The 21682-nt window shown below is 49.0% G+C and overlaps 1 protein-coding gene and 1 long non-coding RNA gene across 8 annotated transcripts in view; one reads left to right on the top strand and one right to left on the bottom strand.

Annotated features, from left to right (window-relative positions):
* EPHX2 (epoxide hydrolase 2) overlaps positions 1-10729 on the top strand; it is a 56290-nt gene extending 45561 nt beyond the window's left edge. For 3 of the 7 annotated variants that reach the window (XR_013525491.1, XM_035269928.3, XM_002756813.7), the window contains 6 exons: positions 100-133; positions 1977-2079; positions 2889-2958; positions 5322-5402; positions 5704-5762; positions 5961-6433. Coding sequence is in view for 5 of the 7 variants with exons in the window: in XM_035269928.3 (XP_035125819.2) it covers positions 100-133; positions 1977-2079; positions 2889-2958; positions 5322-5402; positions 5704-5762; positions 5961-6039 (426 nt within the window). In the remaining 2 variants the exon portion in view is untranslated. Of the gene's footprint in view, positions 1-99; positions 134-1976; positions 2080-2888; positions 2959-5321; positions 5403-5703; positions 5763-5960; positions 6434-8507 lie in introns of those variants that run through there. The other 4 variants (XR_008475881.2, XM_054243718.2, XM_008979074.5 and 1 more) reach the window with 4 other exon arrangements.
* A 6744-nt stretch (positions 10730-17473) lies between these two features.
* Positions 17474-20236, bottom strand: LOC144578926 (uncharacterized). The gene is made up of 2 exons (XR_013525493.1): positions 20155-20236; positions 17474-19014 (listed from the first exon to the last, which is right to left on the bottom strand). It is a non-coding gene; the product is annotated as an uncharacterized LOC144578926 (long non-coding RNA).
* Between the last annotated feature and the right edge of the window lie 1446 nt (positions 20237-21682).

The following is a 21682-nucleotide window of genomic DNA, read 5'->3' as shown; positions in this document are numbered from 1 at the left end:
TATGGTACTCTGACGTCTTCCGTCACGACAGGGTTTTCAGATGAGCCTATTTCCTTTGCTTCACCCATGACGTCATTTCCAACTCTTTTCTTCCCACAGACTGTTTTATCAGTGCATAATGTCCGTGAAATGGGTAAGAAACATGCTTGGGAGAGAAGGGAGCTGGGAGGGCCACATCCGGAACCAGCTAATGTGAAATAGATGTTTCTGTGTCTGACTCCTGTGGGCAAAAGCCCTGAGCCCTCTAGCCCTGAACTTGAAGTTGCCCAACCAAGGTCCCCTCGGCATGCATGGGGCTGATGTCCCAGGCCTGACCACACAGCCTGGAGTTCCCGTCCTGTAGGGAGCTGTGGCTTCAAGATCTCAAACAGTTAAGAGCTTGGAGGAGTCTTAGAGCTTGTCCAGGGCAAAATCCACCCTCTACTGAAAAGGACCCCAGGATTGAGAGCTTACCTCTGCGGGAGGCACGCAGTGTATGCAGGTGGGGTATGGCAGGGCCCCTCCCAGGTCTCCTCCATTGCAGTCCACGGCCCCTCTGCATCCAGGTGCCATGTCTCCAGTGCCCCCAAGTGGAGCTCAGCCTTGTCTCCCGCCTGGGTTGGGTATGAGTGGCGGGTCAGAGTTGAGGTTAGATGAGAGCTAAGCCACAGAGCTCATAGACCCAGCACTCTTCCCACACCACCGTGTTTTTGCCGCAGCACCGTGGCCTTGACATCATTCACCTGTATTTTTATGAGTGACGATGGCCACTGTCACTTGTTTGGGCACGTGCTGACCATGTGTGTAAAACTCTGGACTGACCCCCTTTACATAAATTATTTACGAGCCTTGGAGCATTCCAAAAAATGCTACTATTTTTAACTTCCAAAGAGAAAAACGTGTCTCAGAGAGTTAAGTAACTTGTCCAGAGCGGCTGAGCCGGGGTTAAACTCCTCTCACCCTGAAGGCCATGCTCTTGTCACTGCCCCAAGAACATCTCCCTCCCTCCCCGGCACCCAAATTCCCTTATTCCTTCTGTCACTGGTTCATTCACGCGTTCGTTCATTCATTCCTCACATGCTCTGAGCACATGCTGGGTATGAGGCTGGGGAATGCTCAGATACGCAGACGCACCAAGCAGGGTGGCCGCCCTTGGGGAGCCCATGCCTTATGGGAGGCAGAGCAGCTGGGATGCTTGCATCGGGGCCCTGAGCCACAGTGGGCCTGGAGCATCCGCCTGGCAGGGAGGTTCAGGGTGGCCTCATCACAGGGTGACATCCTGGTCACATACCCCTTTGATGTATCTCACAAAAGCCTAGAATGCCCAGTTCCTTTGCCTCTGGGTCTCGTAAATCTGGAAATGCTGACTGGCCCTGTTCAGGCACCCGCATTGAGACTGTGCCCTGTGAAACTGCAGTGCTCCCTGGGCTGCCAGGGGTCATCACAGGCCATCCTTTGGGGGGACTCTTCAGTGCCCTGAAGACAAGACAGGGGTCCACAGTGGGATACCGCAGAAGGCCTGTGGGGCACATGGTGGGCAACAACATGCAGCCTCCTGGCCTGGGTTCTCTTCCTGCCTATGAGGAAACACGGAGCAAGCCCTTGTGAAAATTCCAAGAATCTCTGGCGATATCTCCAAGGGGCCACAGTTCAGCTGGCTGGGAAAGGTTTACATGAGGGGCTGGCAGGAGCCGGGGATACAGCTGCTGTGTGCCTGAAAAAGCCAGCGACTGTGGTTGGTCCAAGAGCTGTAACAATAGCCGGTGCAGTCGTGGCCTGGGTGGGAGGGATGGTTAGGCTCCAGTGTGACAGGACCTCTCGAGGAGATGGGCTCACTCTGGCAAAGGATAAGGGAACAAAAGATGGAGGTGCTCACAAGGCCTTAGGCAAGTTCAGATGGTCTGTGAGAGGCAGTGATGTGGGTGGCCTTCATTAGAGGCTTTAGAATGCAGAAGCCAGGCCGTGGGTGGGGAAGTCAGCAGTGGTTTTTTTTGCAGGAGGACTTTTTGTAAGGAGCCCGGAAGAGCCCAGCCTCAGCAGGATGGTCACCGAGGAGGAAATCCAGTTCTATGTGCAGCAGTTCAAGAAGTCTGGGTTCAGGTAAAGAGAGCACAGGGCTGCAGACACAGATGAGTGATGACTGGCGGGGAGGAATCTTCAGCCCCCAGGTGGAGCGTGAGGCCCAGTTCTCCTCCGCCACAGGCCTCATGGGGGCCCGGCCAGCCTCTTCTTGAATGCATCCAGGGTCGGGAGGCTCACTACTCTGTGTACTCATGCTGCTCTAATTTGGGACAGCTCAGCTTATTCTTCCTTATGCTTGTGGGTCCCCCATAGGGCAGAGGTCTTTACTATTCGGTCATGAATCCTCAGAGACTCAGATGGCAACTCTGGGCTCTTTCTTCAGTTAAACATAAAATCCACATAAACTCAAAAAGTGCATACATTTTGGTGCATTTGCCCTACTTCTCAATGTCGTATTAGGAGGGGGCATCTTGGCACCACCTCCCAATGTCCCCCCCAGGCGGGCTGCCTGGGCAGGCGAGTGGCCTCTGGGTGGTGAGGCTGCTAGACCATGTTCCCCTGCCATCAGCAGCCTCCCCAGCCTCCAAGGTGATATGGTGACATTCTCTGGAGAGTCCTGTAGGACCAGCTTCTGTGTGTCCCAAAAGCCCACCCAAAGGCCACCAGCTCACTCAGTGGAGTCCTGTGTCCTCATAGCAGGCCTTGCTGGTAGAGCTTGGCAACCGTGCCTGACAGCAAGGTGAGGGTCCTGGGCTCTGTTCTCTGGCCCCTGCAGAAGGCTTCGTTCTTCCCAGGTGACTGGCTATGCAGAGTGGGTTTCTGTTGGTGTCTGTAGCAGAGCCGTCTACTCACCACCTCCGTCTTTTTACTTTCTGATCTCTTCCCAGAGGTCCTCTAAACTGGTACCGAAACATGGAAAGGAACTGGAAGTGGGCCTGCAAAAGTTTGGGACGGAAGGTGAGGACCAGGTTCAGCGCGGTCCCCTCTGCCCCCCCAGGAGCCACCTGCAGGGCTTCCCATTGGCCTGAGCTGATACGACCTGGGCCAGAGCTGGCCATGTCCTTTCCCTTTCGGGTTTGGGAAGTGACTCCATTCAGGGGTTTCCCCTTAGGATCTTTCTTGCTGGTGCTTCCCTTGGATGGTAGAGGGTGATGCTGGGGATGGAGCTGGGGTGTGTCCAGGTCAGTGAAGCATCCACCCAGAATCCCCAGGTCCCCTGGTGGTACCCCAAGCCAGGCTGCAGATGACACCTCCCAAAGGCGATGTGGATACTGGAGCCCCCAGCCCCGGAGAGCGTTAGGTGCTCTCAGAGATGTGGCTTTAGCCTCTGGTGGTATCATCTTGCACAAGTCAACCTCTGAGTCTCAGTTTCCCCATTTGCCAAGCAGAAGATGAGTTTCCAATCTCCGGGTCTGCAGAGGGAGTAATGGAGGTCCGCAGTTTACATTCAAAATGTTTAAAAATCTAAGGGAAATCAAATTACTTCCCAGTGTGATTGCACAAGTAGTCAGGCCGTCATCAGCTAACTTAGTAGCCCTGGTTACCTTGCTGGTTCACTCTGTGAGTGAAAACATTGCTGCATGCCAGGCTTCCTCTCAGCCCCTGAGATACCACCGTGTGTAAACAGACCAGGTCTTGACCTCCCAAGTTAGGTCTCGAGGCACCAGAGTGTATAACATCGTGGTTAAGAGCAGGCTAGGAGCCACATGGCTGAGTCTAATCCCTGTGTGACTCTCGGGACGGCACTTACCCCTCTGACCCACTATTGCTTCTTCTGCAATATGAAGTGGCAAGAATGGTGCCTCCCGCAGAGAGCTGTGTAAGGATGAAATAGGCAGAGGCACGTGACCTGTTACAGGCAGGACTGGGCACCTAGCGGCTCTGTCAGAGTTCCTTGTCATTATCACATGACTGAGGAAAATGACCAAACTGCAGTTGGACACACAAAATCTCTCCAAGTTTGGAGGAAAATACTGACAAAGGCACTGGGAGGGCAAACCCCAAGGTGCTAAGGTCAGAAGCCCTCCTCTTCTGCGGTTTTTCTTGTCTTTTTTTTTTTCCTTTGGAGACAATCTTGCTTAGTTGCCCAGGCTGGAATGCAGTGGCACGATTTTGGCTCACTGCAACCTCCAGTTCCTGGATTCAAGCAATTCTCCTGCCTTAGTCTCCCGAGTAGCTGGGATTACAGGTGCCCACCACTGTGCCCAGCTAATTTTTTTTTGAGACGGAGTCTTGCTCCGTTGCCCAGGCTGAAGTGTAGTGGCACCATCTCAGCTCACTGCAGCTTCTGCCTCCTGGGGTCAAGCGATTCTCCTGCCTCAGCCTCCCAAGCAGCTGGAATTACAGGTGTGTGCCCCCATGCCTGGCTAATTTTTTTGTATTTTAGTAGAGACGGGGTTTCACCATGTTGTGCAGGGTGGTCTCAAACTCCTGACCTGAAGCATTCCACCCACCTTGGCCTCCCCAAATGCTGGGATGACAGGTGTAAGCCACTGCGCCCGGCCTCTCTTCTGCAGTTTCCAGCTGGATCTTCCTCTCTCCTCTCCCACCTCCTCCCATCCCGCCCCCCCCCTCCAAGTTCACATTTTAGCTTGGAGCATTCTAGAGTTTACAAACCTCGTAGAAGCCTCAGGATTCGGTTTAACCACAAAATCATTTTTGACCTTCTCCTGGCTCCTGGTTGTGGGAGGAGGTAGGGGTGTGTAGAGAAGCCCATCATTCTGTGCATAAATGAAAATAGTGCAAGTTCCTCAGCAGGGACGGGTAAAAGCTGCTTAGAGATTAGGGTGATGGTAGAGTGAGAACAAAGAAAGAAACAGAGGCTTTCCTGGCCTTCCTGTGTGTGCCTCCCTGTGCAAACCTCATTTGCCAGCAGTTAAAAGGGAAGTCATTTTGCTGCTGCCGTTTGTGTCACATTGATAACTATTGTGGCTGCCCCATTCTCTCGGGAACCTTGGCCGCCCCTTTTAAGCATCTGCTTAATTCAGAGAAGAGGAATCTCTATCTTCATTCGTTCAAGGGTGTCTTCCACCCTCTTGGTGAGGTCGATTCGGTTCTCCTAGTTACACACAGGTCAGCACACATTCTCACTCACACACATGTGCACACACAAGACCCATGCTGGCCCCTGCACTACTGAAGCTGTCATTTTAAAGATCTCCAGTAATCACCACGAGTCCGTTGTGCGAGTTTGGCAGATACCACATCAGGATCACAGCAGGGCAGTGGGCAGGGGTCTTTTCAGGGGAGTCACAGCGGAGGAAGAGGGAGGGCCTCCCTTGTGGCATGCCGGCCACTCCCATTTCCTGTTCTCTCCCCAGATCCTGATTCCAGCCCTGATGGTCACAGCGGAGAAAGACTTCGTGCTCACTCCTCAGATGTCCAAGCACATGGAGGACTGGGTGAGGGAACAGCCCTGCACGGGGGTCATCAGTGCTCCCAGGGAGAGGCACAGGTGCTCAGAGGGAAGCTGGCAGTGGAGGCTACTCCTTGTCATGCAGATGGGACCATGGTTGAACTGACATCACCATCCCCTTTCTTTCCCCTGCACAGTCGGTGGTGGATCTCATGGATCTAGTTCAATCATTATTTCCTTAAGACATGCAGTGTTCAGGGAGGGTGGCCCGCGGGAAACAGAGAAGGTGCTGAGACACACTCATCTGCTTTGTCCCACTGACCTTCCTGCGTGGGGATTCCTTTCAGATCCCCCACCTGAAAAGAGGACACATTGAGGACTGTGGGCACTGGACACAGATGGACAAGTAAGGAGGTTGGGGCCCCTGGGTGGGAGAGCAGCAGGTCCCCGGTTCACCTTCTGTAAAAGCTTTCCTGATTTCACTGTGCTGGCTTTGGCCTGGCTTAGCCGCTCACGTGAGTGCACCTCTGCCTTTACGTCCGGTGGGCGGCCCAGACAAGTGGGAATGGCTTTTGTTTTTCTTTCATTTCCTCTTTTCCTCCAGGCCCACTGAGGTGAATCAGATCCTCATTGAGTGGCTGGAGTCTGATGCCCGGAACCCACTGGTGGCCTCGAAGATATAGCACCCAGCATGTGCCCACACCCAGCAGGTGCGCTGAACTTCTGCCTGCTGGGGCACCCTTCTTAGTATACAGAGGTGGCCTTACACGCGTCTCGCACAGACGGCAGCATTGTTCTGAAGGGGTTTGCAAAAAAAAAAAAATTATCTTTAAAGTGAATTAAATTTGACGTAATTTTAGATTCTAGAGAAATCAGGTGTGATGAATTCTCCAGGCATGAATGCATCGTCCCTCTGTCTCTAAGAACCCTTAGCATCCTGTGGGGGACAGAGTGGGGTGGCCAGGTGGTGATTTCTCTTTGACCAATCCATAGTTTTGCAGGAAAATCAGCCGTTCATTTGGAAGAACCTTGGTAGAGACTGGGATGCCTTACTCAATAAAGTAAAGATGGCCGTGCTGCCGGCTGGCTTTGTTCTTGGAGAGGTGGCGTGACGGTTCAGCGAGAATGCATGGCATTGGGGTGAACCCTTTCCCTCTGCTTTTGAACCCTGCTCTGGGCTCTGAGGTGCTGTGTGATCTGGGCCATGCTGGCCAGGGGACAATCCTACAGGGATGACAGTGGTTTCTTGTGCTCTTTCCCCTAGAGCAGCCACTGGCCACAGGTAGCTACCTGCCTGTCTCCCAGCTTCCCTAGCAGAGTTTGCTCAGGCACAAATGCGGACCTTGAGCATTTGAAATGTGTTAGTGATGCTGAGGAAGTGAATTTTCAATTTCATTGACTTTTAATCAATTCAAAGTTAAATAGCAACTGCCATGAGGCTCAGGCAGATCCAACCGGTCCTCCCCTCTGTCCCCTCCCCCTCCTTCCCCTCTTCCCACTCCTCTCTATCTTCCCCTCTCCCACCCTTCCCCTCTGCCCTGTCCTCCCTCCCATCACATGCAGTTAGGCAGCCATCTCACTGATTTGTCTCCTGCAGTGAACTTTCCCCTGCCCTGCTTCCAGCCCCAGAGTTCCGGAGTAGCAGCCTCCTCACGGGTCTTGCTGCCCACATGGTTGGATCCTGAACCTTGCAGGGCCTCCCCTCTGCCCCTGCCCACCCCCAGCCCGGCCCCATCACCCTCCAATTCCTCACTGCCCTCCAGCAGCACAGTCTCGGGTGCTACCCCTTGACCCTCTGCCCAGCTTACCCATCCTTTGCCTGGAATGTTCCTCCTGCCAGCTCCTCCAAGCCCATAGGCTGGTTCCCGAGCCCTTTCTCCCTGCCCCGCTGCACGGTTGTCAGCCTCACAGACGCATGCACAGCGGCCTTGCTGCACGTGCAAGGGGAAGCTCACAGAGGACATGTCCCTCCACGCTGAGTTCGGCATGATGACAGGCAGGCGTTGGCCAGGCCACAAGGCCCTGAGTGCCCATGTGTGGGGAGAAAGCCAGGGGAGGTTTGAATGGGAGCTGCTGGCATTTCTTCACCGCCCCAGCACCTGGAGTCTTCCTTGCACCACCACTGATCGCTCCAGAGGGTCCTTCCCATTTCACAGAGAGGGAAACTGACTGCTTGGCTAGGTGATGTCAGAGCCTGGATTCAGAAGCAGGCTCTCTGGTTCCTAAGGCTGAGCTTTTCTACAAAAAATGTAGAAAAAGGCCACCTAGGTTAGGCCTCCGGCCTGCTGCTTATTCGTCGTGTGACCCTGAGAAAGGGTATCTATGCTCCAGTTCCCTCATCTATAACAAAGGGGGCATTAATAGGATCTAACTCATGGGTGTTTGTGAGTATGAAGTATGTTAACATACAGCCAAGCGCTGTCCTAGAACTGCGTATATTAACATACTGCTACGGAATATCAGTTCTGAGACTTCCAGTTTGTCTTAGGAAAGACCTATAAGGTTTTTCCATTTCCAGCCATGACACCGCCACCCCAGCCCTCTCACATCTGAGAATGAAAGGGCTCGTTTAAAGGCACTCGTGGGACCTGGAGGAATGGCTTACACAAGATCACATTATTTGCCTAACTGGGTGTATTCAAGCTCATGTGTAAGGGAGCAGTTAGGGGAAAGAAAATAATCAAAACCTGAGGGCCTCCTTTACTAGAAGGAGTACAAACAGCACAGCTGCCTTCCTGAAAGCCTCGCTTTTGATCTTCTACCCAGCCGTTTCCATCAGCCATCAAAAAGGCCTCAGAAATTCTACTCCTTTGGCAAATAAGAGTTGAATAACTTAAGTTCGTAGCATGGCAACACAAATAAGACCAGTTTTACAAGATCGAGGGCTGTATCAGTCTGTTCTCCCACTGCCATAAAGAACTACTGGAGACTGGGTATTTATAAAGCAAAGAGGTCTAATTGGCTCACAGTTCTGCAGGCTTTACAGAAAGCATAGCTGGGGAGGCTCCAGGAAACTTACAATCATGGCAGAAGGCTAAGGGAAAGCAGGCACATCCTACATGTCTAGAGCAGGACGAAGAGAGAGAAAAGGAGGAGGTGCTACACACTTGTTTTTTCTTTTTTGAGACCCAGTTTTGCTCTTGTTGCCCAGGCTGGAGTGCAATGGCGCAATCCTGGCTCACTGCAATCTCCACCTCCTGGGTTCAAGTGATTCTTCCGCCACAGCCTCGCAAGTAGCTGGGATTACAGGTATGTGCCACCACACCTGGCTAATTTTGTATTTTTAGTAGAGATGGGGTTTCTCAGTGTTAGGCTGGTCTTGAACTCCTGGCCTTGGGTGATCCATACGTATTGGCCTCCCAAAGTGCTGGGATTACAGGCGTGAGCAACTGCGCCGGCCCTACACACTTTTGTAAACAACCAGATCTCGTGAGGATTCACCATCATGAGAACAGCAAGGGGGAAATTCACCCCCATGATCCAGTCACCGCCCACCAGGCCCCTCCTCCAACATTGTGGATTATAATTTCATGTGAGATTTGGGTGGGGACACAAATCCAAACCATATCAAGGGCCACAAAGGACAGTGCACTGGAAGAGGTCTTTAGGTTTTTCAAAAAGGTACTGGAATGTCCAGGGCTATGTTTCCTGTCTGCTTTGGGGACCTTCTGGCCACATGTCATCTGCTGCAGTGGTGGTATCAGAGGAGTCACTGGAGCAAGCAGGGAAGATTTTCAGTTGCCATTTTAAGTACAAATGGCAAGGAGTGTGTTCAAAATGATTTAAGTATTAAACACTATATTTTGGGATTGAATTTAATTTTTTTAATTGACATACTAGTTGTATATATTCATGACGTGATGTTTTGATACATATAATGTGTAGTAATCAGATCAGGGTAATTACACCTGTCACCTTAAACATTTATCATTTGTGTGTGTGTTGAGGACATTTAATAATCTCCTTCTGGCTATCTGAAATTACGTATTACTGTTCACTCTCACCATCGCTCAGTGCTATGCAACGCTAGGACTTACTCCTCCCATCTACCGGGTATTCAGCATTTCTTAACAAATCTTTCTATCCCTGACCCCTTCCTCCGATTCTTCCCAAACTCCTATTTTCTGTTCCACTTTTTACTTCTAGGAAATGAACTTTTTTTAGCTTCTGCATATGACTGAGAACACGTGGTGTTTCACTTTCTGTTCCTGGCTTATTTCACTTCACAGAATGCTCTCCATTTCCATCCATGTTGCTTCCAGAGAAGATTTCATTCTTTTTTGTGTGTGTGGCTGAATAGTAAAAAAATGTTATTTTTATGTCGTGATTACAAGGGAAATACATTACAAGTGTATTCACCTCTGCTAAAAGAAATCGGCATTTTAAAAAGAGGCCTGGCAGTCTTCATATTCTCCCTCACACCCACCCGTGGTGGGTTGCACTGCTCTCCGGAGGGAGCTGAGATCACTCATTCTGTCAAGGAAGGACCACTCAGTGGCTGTCAGTCAGCAGCATCCAGGGTTTCCAGGAGACCCATCTTCTAAAAAGTGAGTGAGTCTAACAGACTAGACAGGACAAAAAGCTATTTCTGTCTCTCTTGGGGCACAGGGAACCCATGGTTTAGACCTTGGCATGACTGTCGGCCCATTTCCACCCTGTTCACGGCCACATTACCATCAACACAAATTAAAAGCAAACAATGGTTAAAATATCCAGGTCAGAGGCTCAAAGGGTTTTTCCAACAGGAATTGAGCAACAAATATTACGCCTCACTGTTCAAAGGAATCCATCTGGTCACAAATGATAAAATACTTCATTGCCTGAGCAGTTGTAGAGTGTAACTCCTCCACCCAAATGTGTCCTTGGCTGTCTCCCTGTTAGACTGTGAGGGCCCTGAGATTGGAGGCTGCCTATCTGAGTGATTCATCCTCGAACCCAACCCAGCACAGGCCTGGCATATTGAAAATGCTCATTAGATGTTTGCTGAATACATTGGAGACTAAAGGCATAAATGGATGAATGGACAAATGCATTAGTTTCAAGTTAAAATTAAAATTTGGCCGGGTGCGGTGGCTCACATCTGTAACTCCAGCACTTTGGGAGGCTGAGGCAGGCCGAGCACCTGAGGTCAAGGGTTTGAGACCAGCCCAGCCAACATAGCAAAACCCTGTCTCTACTAAAAATAAGAAAATTAGCGGGGTGTGGTGGTGGTCGCCTTTAATCCCAGCTACTCAGGAGGCTGAGGCAGGAGAATTGCTTGAGCCCAGAGGCGAAGGTTGCAGTGAACTGACATCACACCATTGCACTCCAGCCTAGGCAACAAGAGGGAAATTCTGCCTCAATAAATAAATAAATAAATAACCATGTAACTGTTTTTAAGTGTGCAATTCAGTGACATTAAGCACATTCACATTGTTTTGTAACAGTCACCAACATCTGTCTCCAGAACTTTTTCATTATCCCAGACTGATACTCTATACCCATTAAACTCTAACTCCCCCATTCCCTCTATACCCAGCCCCTGGCAACCACCGTTCTGCTTTCTGTCTCGGTGATCACACAGCATTTGTCCTTTTGTGACCGGCTTATTTCACTTAACATAGTGTCCTCCAGGTTCATTCATGTTGCCGTGTGTGATGGGATGTGCTTCCTTTCCAAGGCCAGACAATATTCCATCGTATGTAGAGACCACGTTTTGTTTAGTCATTCAGCAACGGGCACTTGGTGGCTTCCATATTTTGACAATTGTGAATAATGTTCTGAGCATTAGTGTACACGTATCCCTTCAGGGCTCTGAACTCAGTCCTTTTGGGTATATATCAAAAAATGGAATTGCTAGATCATATTGTCATTTCTATGTTTAATATTTTGGAGAAGGCTTTCCATAGCTGGTTTCCATTTTCTGGATTTTTTAGTATGTAGAATGGCCGTGTGATATCCCATGGCGGTTTTGTCTGGATTTCCCTAATGAGGAGTGATGTTGAATCTGTTTCCTCTGTTTATTGACCATCTATATGTCTTATTTGGAGAAATGTCCACTCAAGTCCTTTGACCATTTTTTATTGGGTTGTTTTGTGTTGTCGTTGAATGTTAAATCTTGTACGTTCTGGCTGGGCGCGGTGGCTCACGCCTATAATCCCAGCACTTTGGGAGGCCGAGGTGGGTGAATCACGAGGTCAAGAGATCGAGACCATCCTAGTCAACAAGGTGAAACCCTGTCTCTACTAAAAGTACAAAAATTAGCTGGGCATGGTGGTGCACGCCTATAGTCCCAGCTACTCTGGAGGCTGAGGCATGAGAATTGCTTGAACCTAGGAGGCAGAGGTTGCAGTGAGCCGAGATCGTGCCACTGCACTCCGGTCTGGGTAACAACGGTGAAACTCCATCTCAATAACAACAAAAAAATCTTGTACATTCTGGATATTTATCCCTTATAAGATATATGATTTACAAATGTATTCTCCCATTCTGTGAGTTAGGTTGTATAGGGGTGGAAGTTATGATACTTTTTCTCACCCATTGTAAGGGTCATGGCTGATTCTTCTATAGCAAAAGGCAGTCAACAAGAGAAAAGCATACCACATTTATTTAATCGCGATTTCACATGAAAAGGGAGACTTTAGAAATGAAGACCCAGGAAAACTGTCTATTTTCATGCTTACATTCTGTGGAGAATGGACAGTCCTCTGGGAAAGTGATTGGACAAAAGGCTATGAACACATTGTAAGAGACTAAACGGGAAGGCTGGTCTATTACAGTGGCTGTGTGTTCAGATTCCTCTTGGCCTTTCTGTATAGCATTCCTTCCTCCCAGGTGTAGGGCAGGACCACTCTGGAATGAGGGTCTTCAAGGGAGAAGAAAGGAGAAGGGAGAAAGTGGCCTTTCTACGTTTTATGGCTTGCTTTGGGGGAGAGGAGGTTTAGAATCTATGATCACCTTGGGGGAAGTGGAATTCTAGTTTCTTTGGCTCCCTTTCAGGGAAGAAAGAGGACCAGAGACAGAAGGTCAGGAGAGGCCTGATAGCCCATGTTCTGAGGTCCTTCCAATGTGACTACTTGGGCTTACGTCAAAATTTCAAAGACAGAGACAATTTTTTTTTTTTTTTTTTGAGACCGAATCTCACTCCGTAGCCCAGGTTGGAGTGCAGTGGTATGATCTCAGCTCACTGCAGCCTCCACCTCTCAGGTTTAAGCAGTTCTCGTTCCTCAGCTTCCCGAGTAGCTGGGATTACAGGTGCCTACCACCATGCCCTGCTGATTTTTGTATTTTTAGTAGAGATGGAGTTTCACCATGTTGGCCAGCTAGGCTGGTCTGGAACTCCTGGCCTCAGGTGATCCGCCTGCCTCAGCCTCCCAACATGCTGAGATTATAGGCGTTAGCCACCGCCCCTGGCCAATTTTTGTATTTTTAGTAGAGACTGGGGTTTCACCATATTGGCCAGGCTGGTCTCAGACTCCTGACCTCAGGTGATCTGCCTGCCTTGGCCTCCCAAAGTACTGGGATTACAGGTGTGAGCCACCACACCTGGCCTGACAGAAACAACTTTTTATTTATGCAACTCAAGAGAATTCCTGAGAAAGCCCCAAACAGTGGTATTCATTTTCATTTGAACGTATTAAGGGATGAATATGTAATTATTGTCTTTACCAATTATGTTGGATTCAGATGGAAAAAGAAGTCTGAAGTACTTTAGGCAGTCTTGTCTACTTTGTCTTACCTTATGAGGAATGTTATGCCCTATGCTGTATTTTAAAGAGAACCAGCTGGCAGAGTGAGGCAAGGAAGGGAGACCCACAGACCAGAAAGGGTTAAACACTCTTCACAACATCCACAGCAAGAACCCTGGCGTTTCACAGGCATGTGTCAGGTTCCCAGGTAGAAATGGTGTATTAGGGAGGTATTCTCAGTGATTGACAGGTCTGGGAGGGGAGAAGATCTAAAAGCAAGCCCCTTGGTGACCACGAAGGCAGAACATTCATTTTCCTTGCCAAGAAATGTTTGTGAAAGTTATGACTCAGCAAGTCTGGAATCGGCTGAGTCCTTCAGACAAGATGAAATAAATAACCCCTCCACCACAGTCAAGGCACGGTGGCCACACAGATCGAACAAACTGATTCGGGTTATTTTTGCTGAGTTTCATATTCTCAGGTAATTTTATTTTATTTTTTTTATAAAGGCAGTTTATAAAATTGACATGCTTGGCTTAGGGTAGAGGTAGAAGCATTCCATCCAAGGGCAGGAAGGCTGGGTGAAGAAAGGAAACCTCCCACGTGGATCCAGAAGTTTGAGGCCAGCCTGGCCAACATGATAAAACCCTGACTCTACTAAAAATACAAAAAATTAGCTAAGAGTGGTGGCAGGTGCCTGTAATCCCCAGCTACTTGGGAGGTTGAGGCAGGAGAATTGCTTGAACCTGGGAGACGGTGGTTGCAGTGAGCCGAAATTTGACCACAGCACTCCAGCCTGGGCAATAACAGCGAAACTCTGCCTCAAAAACAAACAAACAAAAGTCATTGAGTGGCCACGGATTAATGCACACAAGTTTCTGGCTTTTCTTAGGAAGACCAGCTGAGCAGGCCTGGAGCCAGTAGAGGGAGCCACTGTTTTCTTTCACACCTTACCCTGATATTCCCTCATTTGATCCTCACCTCAGTAGTCACAACTATTATCTCCATTTTGCAAACAAGGAAACAGAGAAGCTGAGTCACACACCCGAGGTCCTGCAGCCGGCAAAGACAGTGCCCTCCGTGGACTGGATCCTGAAGAAGTGTTTTGCAGCCCAGCTCTCATTCACTTCTCTCGATCTTAGACAAAAGCTAGTTTTCGTAAAACTCATTCTGATGCCCTCACTCCGCTCCCAGGTGGACGCCGTGCCCCATTTCTGCCAATTTCCCTTCTCTGGTCTTTGCTTAATGTTAATGAGAATTAGTTCAGCTTTATCTGTTCTCTCACCCCGAGCTCCTGGCCACCAACTGCACATGTCAAAAGCAATTTCCATCCAAATTAGCAGTAGTGGAGTGTGAAGTGCTTACACGGCACCAAGAGAGGTTTCCTCTGGAGATAGCAGGGGAGGCTGTGGAAGTCAGTAATCAGATTTCTACAGGGCACCTGGGTCTTTGCAGAAACCCAAAGGCATCTGGCTGGGTGTGGCTGGGTGGGAGAATCTAGCTCCACAAGTGGGTGGGTCCCTAGATGAGGGGAGGGACAGCATGGCCAACCCATTGCCCAGGAAGAGTAATAGACAGAGAAGTGCTTGGGACCTTGGCTCCCGGGCTGGACTGACCCCAGATGGACACCCGTGCTCATTTTGTCTTCCCAAGGCCCTTCCTCCAGGAACTCATGGCTCCTCGAAGCCTAGTCTCCAGTTGGAGCCGCCCTGGGCAAAGGAAGCCTTGCTGCACCCTGACCATGAGGCCCACAGGATACGTTGGCAGCGGTTCTGGGAGGACAGCCCAGGTGCCCTCATGCAGTGTTGGGCCCACCCCCTGCAGGGGACTGATGCCCACTTAAACATAGCCTCTCTTTTCCCATCTCTACTCCTCTTTCCCATGACAGTGAGACCCCTCAGGTTGTGACAGTAGATCCTGGTTCTTCAGGCCCCCTGAACTGGGGCAGAGGGGGGTGACCTCACCACCCCTTCCTTGGCCCCAGGGGACAGTGTAACCAGGACCCTTCTGAGCAGGTCAGTGAACCTGGAGGAACAGTAGGGGGTAGCAGAGGTATGGGCAGGAAAAGAGTTGAGTAGACACTTGCCACAGGAGACATGGGCCAGTGTGAGCTGCCGCTCCTGGGAAGGCATTAACCGTCAGCTGTACTGAGCCCCAGAGGCTATTCCTACGATACACTTTATGGTGGTTTCTTCACAGTAAGGTGGGTGGAGTCACTTTCAGGCTTATTTGGGTGCTTAAGGTTACATGCAGGGTATTTGGATCTGGATAATGGGGGGCTTGTAATTTATAGCAGTTTTTTGAATGAATGAAAAACTGTTAGATGGACAAATGGATGGATGGTTACATGGATGGATGGATGAAGGGGTGGATGAAGGAAGGGATGGATGGATTGATGAATGGATAGTTGGTTGAATGGATCAAGGGATGGATGGATAAAGAGATGAGTGGATGGATGATGGATGGATAGATGGATAGATGAAGAGATGGATGGGTAGGTGGGTGGTATGCAGCATACCTGAAGTGCTTGCAATCCTAGATCCATTCTTCATATTCACTAAGCTGTAGGACTCAAATCTATAGTTTCAAGTTCCTTGAAGGTTGGGCTCTTCTCTAACCACCTTATCGTTCAGTATGAGCAGATCCTCTGTGCAGATGTAGTTGGCAATAATGTGAGCAGTACTGACTCAGCATGATAAAGATCATGGGCTTTGAAATCAAATGAACCCAATCTTGAATGCTGGCTCTGCAAATTCTAAGCTGTGACCGTGAGCCAGTCATTTAATCCTGTTGAGCCTTAGTTTCCTCATCTACAGAGAGTGTTAATAATGTCTACCTTAAACTATTGAATCTGAGGATTAACTCAGATAATACATGTAAAGCATCTAGTTTAGTATTAAAACATGCCCCCCATGGCACTCAGTAAGTGATAAACAGAAATTTGTTTTCTAGCCCTCGGTCTAAAATTTCCACCTCCCAGGTACAAGTGATTCTCCTGCCTCAGCCTCCTGAGTAGCAGGGATTACAGGCGCATGCCAGCACACCTCGCTAATTTTCGTATTTTTAGTAGAGACAGGGTTTCACTGTGTTGGTTAGGCTAGTCTCAAACTCCTGACCTCATGATCTGCCCACCTCAGCCTCCCAAAGTGCTTGAATTACAGGGGTGAGCCACCGCCCCCAGCCCTCCCATGTAATTTAAGTCATCTCTAGATGACTCGGTGTCTAATACAATGCCTGCACATCACTTCACGTGCGTAGCTTCAATGCAGTACTTGCAGCATGGTGAATTCAAGTTCTGCTTTTTGGATAGTGAATTGAAGTTCTGCTTTTTGGATGTTTGTGTAACTTTTTTCTGAATATTTTTTAACTGTGGCTGATTGATCCCAGTGGATTCAGAACTCTCAGATATAGAAGGCAGATTGTAAATGCATAACAAGGCTTAAAATCCGCTAGAGCAAGTCCCCCGACTCTGTTGGCTTTTGAAAGCATCTTGGTTGCTCTTAACCCATTGCTGGAACTTTACCTTGAGTTTACATCCCTGCCTGGCCCTCTCCCCTCAGTTTTCCTCAAATTCTCCAAGCACCATGGTGCAGTCCTGTCTGGCAGGTGTTTGCTGCAGCTCTGGAAACTGCTGTGTGAGTCCTTGTGTTGTAAGAGAAGAATCACCCCTGAGGGCTGAGCCTACATTCTCCCACCCTGGGCATCTCAGAACCTTCCACCATAGAGAGCAAGTCCTAACCCCACTCTGACCTCTCTCATTCCCAGCACCTTTCCAGCCAGTCCCACTCCCTGGCTTCAGGTTCCTGCCCCACCACCTAGGAAGACTGGGCCAAGCTGTATAGACTCTCTGTGCCTAAGTTCCCTCCTCTGTGAAACAAATTGTAATAGTATCAGCCTCATGGGGTTGCAAGGACTCAGTGAGATCACAGCACCTGGTGCATAGTGGGTATCATCTATGCTTTGCTACAAGTGGGGCCATTTGCATTTCTCCCATTTCTCCCAGCTCTTGCCTCCCCCTTGTCTCCTCTGGTGTAGAAAGCTCTAGTAAGACCCTGTAGATCCAGATCAGCTATGTAGGAACACACCTGCAATTGATTAGTACTCAGCTGCGCATGGTGGCTCACGCCTGTAATCCAAGCACTTTGGAGGCCAAGGCAGACAGATCACCTGAGGTCAGGAGTTCAAGACCAGCCTGACCAACATGGTGAAACCCCTGTCTTGTTATTTAAAAAAAAAAAATGAATGGTTCTCAAGTTGGATCCAGCCCATCTGCCATATGGATCTGAAATGCATGCATTCCTCATCTCTGCTGCACACTGGCTCTGTTCTTTCTGCGCCCCCACCCCCAACAGCAGCTCGTTCCCCACCTCCCACCTCCACTCCTGCACTCTCCATCAAGCAGCCAAAGTAATCATTCCGAAAGACAGATGAGATCATGTCATCTCCAGACTAAAGGCAAACAGATGCTTTATTAGGGTATAATTTACATACCTATGTACACCCTTGTAAATGTACAATTCCATAGTTCTTCCTGTATTCACAGTGTTGTACAACCATTTCTGCAATCTAGTTTTAGAGCATTTGCCTCACTACAAAAAGAGTCCTAGCCCATTAGCAATCATTCCCTGTCCCCCTGCCCTATCCCCTGGCAACTGCTACTCTGGTTTCTGTCTCTATGGATTTGCCTGTTCTGTACATTTCATATAAATAGAATTAGGCAATATATCACTTTTTGTGACTAGTTTCTTCTGCTTTGCATAGCGTCTTCAAGATTCATTATGTTGTGTAGCTTATGTGAGTACTTCATGCCTTTTAATGGCTGAATAGTATTCTATTATATGAATAGATCACAAGTGTTTATTCATTCAGCAGTTGATGGGTATTTGGGTTGCTTCTACTTTTTGGCAATACTGAATAATGCTTCCATAAACATTCACATATAAGTTTGTATGTGGGCACATGTTTTCAATTTTTTGGAGAAATACCTAGAAGTGGAACTGCTAGGTCACATGGTAACTATGCTTAACATTTTAAGAAACTGCCAGACAGTTTTCCAAAGGAGCTGTACCACTTTGCAACCCTACTAACAATGTATGAGAGTTCCAATTTCTCCACAACCTCACAACACTTACTGCTGTCTTTTGCTTTATTTAAGCTATCCTAATGAGTGTGAAGTGGTATCTCATTGTGGTTTTGATTAGAATTCCCCTAATGACTAGTGATGTTGAGCATTTCTTCATGAGCTTATAGACCATTTGTCAGTCTCTTTTGGGGAAAAAAATGTCCATTCAGATTTTTTGCCCACTTAAAATATTGGGTTATTTGTCTTTTTATTCCTGAGTTGTAAGAGTTCTTTATACATTCTGGATACCAGTCCCTTATCAGAGATGGGAGTTGCAAATACTTTCTCCCATTATGTGAGTTGATTTTTCATTTTCTTGATGGTGTCCTTTGAACAAAATTTAATTGTGATAAAGTCTTATTCTCTTTTTCTTTTTTTTTGAGACAGAGGTTCACTCTTGTTACCCAGGCTTGAGTGCAATGGCGCGATCTCGGCTCACCGCAACCTCTGCCTCCTGGGTTCAGGCAATTCTCCTGCCTCGGCCTCCTGAGTAGCTGGGATTACAGGCACGCACCACCATGCCCAGCTAATTTTTTGTATTTTTAGTAGAGATGGGGTTTCACCATGTTGACCAGGATGGTCTCGATCTCTTGACCTCGTGATCCACCCACCTCAGCCTCCCAATCTCTTTTTCTTTTGTCTCTTATGCTTTAAGTATCAGTTCTCAGAAACCATTGCCCAACCCAAGAGCATGAAGATTTACATTTGTGTTTTCTTCTAAGAGATTAATAGTTTTAGCTCTTATATTATTCTTATTGTACATGGTGTGAGGTAAGGGTCCAACTTCATTCTTTTGCATGTGCATATCCAGTTGTCCCAGCACTTTGTTGAAAAGATTGTTTTTTCTCCATTTATTTGTTTTACTACCCCTGTCAAAAATCAATGGTCACAAGTGTAAGGGTGTATTTCTGGACTCCTAATTTCATTCCGTTGACTTGTATGTCAGTCCTTAGCACACTACCTCACCATCTTGATTCCTGTAGCTCTGCAGTAAGTTTTTATATCAGGGAGTGTGAGTCAATCCGAGCCCACACCCTATCCACTTCCCCTCCTGCCCTGTGAGCCTTGGGACAAAATCAACACTGTGTTTCCTTCTGCGTAGAAGGCCTTCCCTTCTTGACCTGGTGAATTATCGGTTACCCCTAGCCCGGCTCAAACTTCCCAATTTCTTGGAGCCTCTCTAGTCGTATGGTTATCTCCCTTCTGTGTTTCCTACCTTTGTAGCAAACCACAAAGCCACCCACTGCACCAAAGTTCTAGGCTTTTCCATCCAGCTCCTCAAGGTACATGAAGTAACCTCCTTCATCTTGGTATTGCCAGCACCCAGTACAAGGCTTGGCACCAAAGGGCCACTCAGAGAAATTGAAGCATAAATGGGTGAAAGGTCTGGGACCCATGGAGGAGATGGGTGTGCGACGGGACAACTCCAAGGGGACTCAACCTAGGAGGAGCTTCCAGGTTTCACTGAATAGTCAGTGGCAGCTCAACAGGTTGAGTCTTAGCTCTGGAATTTAGAATGATGATTAGAAACATACACAGACCACTTCTTGGCGGCATTGTCACAAGTGCCACCATGGGAATTTAGAAAGCCAGGGTGTGACAAAGCAAGAGAAGGTTATGTTGGGGGTGGGAGGCAACTGTATACAGCTGTGTCCTCTTCAGAGACACCACAGCCCTGCTTTGGGAGGCCTCTGCTTTCAGGTCCAGTCCCAGATGCTACTTGGCCAACTTGAATTTAACCCAAAGGTCCTCCAGTATTTTTTCACATAAATCCAACTAAGAAGCTCCTGTAGATGACAATGGACATGCACCCTTAGGATGAAACGGAGCTAGCACACCCTCCCCCAGGGGCCCAGTTTGCTACATGGTACTGCATATCTTCATGTCGCCACAGCCGCAAAGAAATGTGGAATCAAAGGGGGTAGGCCAAAAGCCAAGATGTGGGCTCTGATCTAGGGGAATTTTCCAGCCAGAGTAGAGCCAAGTAGAGCCGAGTAGAGCCCCTTTACCTTTCTCGTCTCCTGAGACCCGGACACTGCCAACCAGTGCTCCCCTGAAGCAGAAGCCCAGTTCAGCCCTGAGGCTCCGAGCCTGGTGGAGAAGAACACACACTGTAGTTTCCTTTTCACAAGATCAACTCAGGCTGCAAACATCCACTAAACCCCATTCTTGTCCCAGCCCCGCCCCCCACACTCTGCCAGTGGGCAACAGCCATCAGTAGCAGTAAAGGGTTTATTTTTCTTTTTATGTTTTTATTTTTAAAGACAGGGTCTCACTCTGTTACCCAGGCTGAAGTGTAATGGTGCAATCATAGCTCATTATAGCCTTGAACTCCTGAGCTCAAGGGATCCTTCCATCTTGGCCTCCCCCCAGTAGCTGGGACCACAGGCATGTGCCACCATGCCTGGCTAATTTTTATCTATCTGTCTGTCTATCTATCTATCTATCTATCTATCTATCTATCTATCTATCTATCTTAGTAGAGACAAGGTCTGTGTTGCCCAGGCTGATCTTGAACTCCTGGCTTCAAGTGATCCTCCCACCCTGGCCTCCCAGAGCGCAGGGATTCCCGGCATGAGCTACTGCACCCAGCCAGCAGCTAAGGGTCGAAATGTGCCGAGTGCTCTTTCTATGCCAGGCCTGCGCTGGGTGCTTGATATGTGTCACTCCTTTTCATTTTTGCAGCATCCCTAGAAAGTGACACATTGACCTTCCTTTACAGATGAGGAAACTGAGGCTCAGAGAGGTATCTTTAGAGGGTCCTTAATAAGCAGCCAGGATGGGATCTCAGGCCTCACTGGCTCCAGCTGAGCCCTGGGCTGGGCTGTAGTGTTTTCTCCCAAGCCAGGCAGTCCAACAGAGTCCACACTAGCAGCAGAGCCTGGGGGACCAGCTAGAGATCGTGGCATTCCTGAATGTGGCCGAGATTGTTCCGCTTTAGGTCTGAACCAGGAATCAAGGGGCAAGGTAGCCTCTTACCTTCAAAGGGTTGGGCTCTCCCCAGGGGAGGGGACTACAGGTGGCACCAGAAGGACCCCACTAAACACAGCATAAGAGGGACTAGCTGCCCAAAAGATGCTGGGAAGTGAAACTCAAGAAGCCGTGCACTGGATCTGGGCAGGGAGGGGCCAACGAGCAGCGAGGGAGCCCAGTCCAAAGGCCCTTGCTCTGTCTGGGTTACAGATTTAGGATGAGAACGGAAAGTGCCCCCCAGGCTTTCTTTCTGTGGCCTCAGCTCCATCACTGCAGCTGACAGCTTTATGTGCCTGTGTCTGCTGAGTGGGAGCCCAGCCAGGGAGCGGTCCAATAAATTAAGCTCTAAATCACAGTTGCCTCCTTCCGGCCAACAGCCAGAAGCTCCCAGAGAGCTCCAGGGTTTCTGAGCTCAGCACACATGGCTCCGACTTAGCAGCTTCGGGGAACTGTCCCTGGGGAGTAAGCCAGGGCCAGAGACACACTTAACTCCTGTGGTTAGAATAACCCTGTGCCCTGGGGCCTGTGGAAGCTCTGCCACGGCCAGGTTGGTCCCCAAGACAC

This window comes from Callithrix jacchus, chromosome 13, assembly GCF_049354715.1.
Source record: "Callithrix jacchus isolate 240 chromosome 13, calJac240_pri, whole genome shotgun sequence".
Classification (NCBI taxonomy): Eukaryota; Metazoa; Chordata; class Mammalia; order Primates; family Cebidae; genus Callithrix; species Callithrix jacchus.
This window is presented reverse-complemented; position numbering and strand designations above follow the sequence as displayed.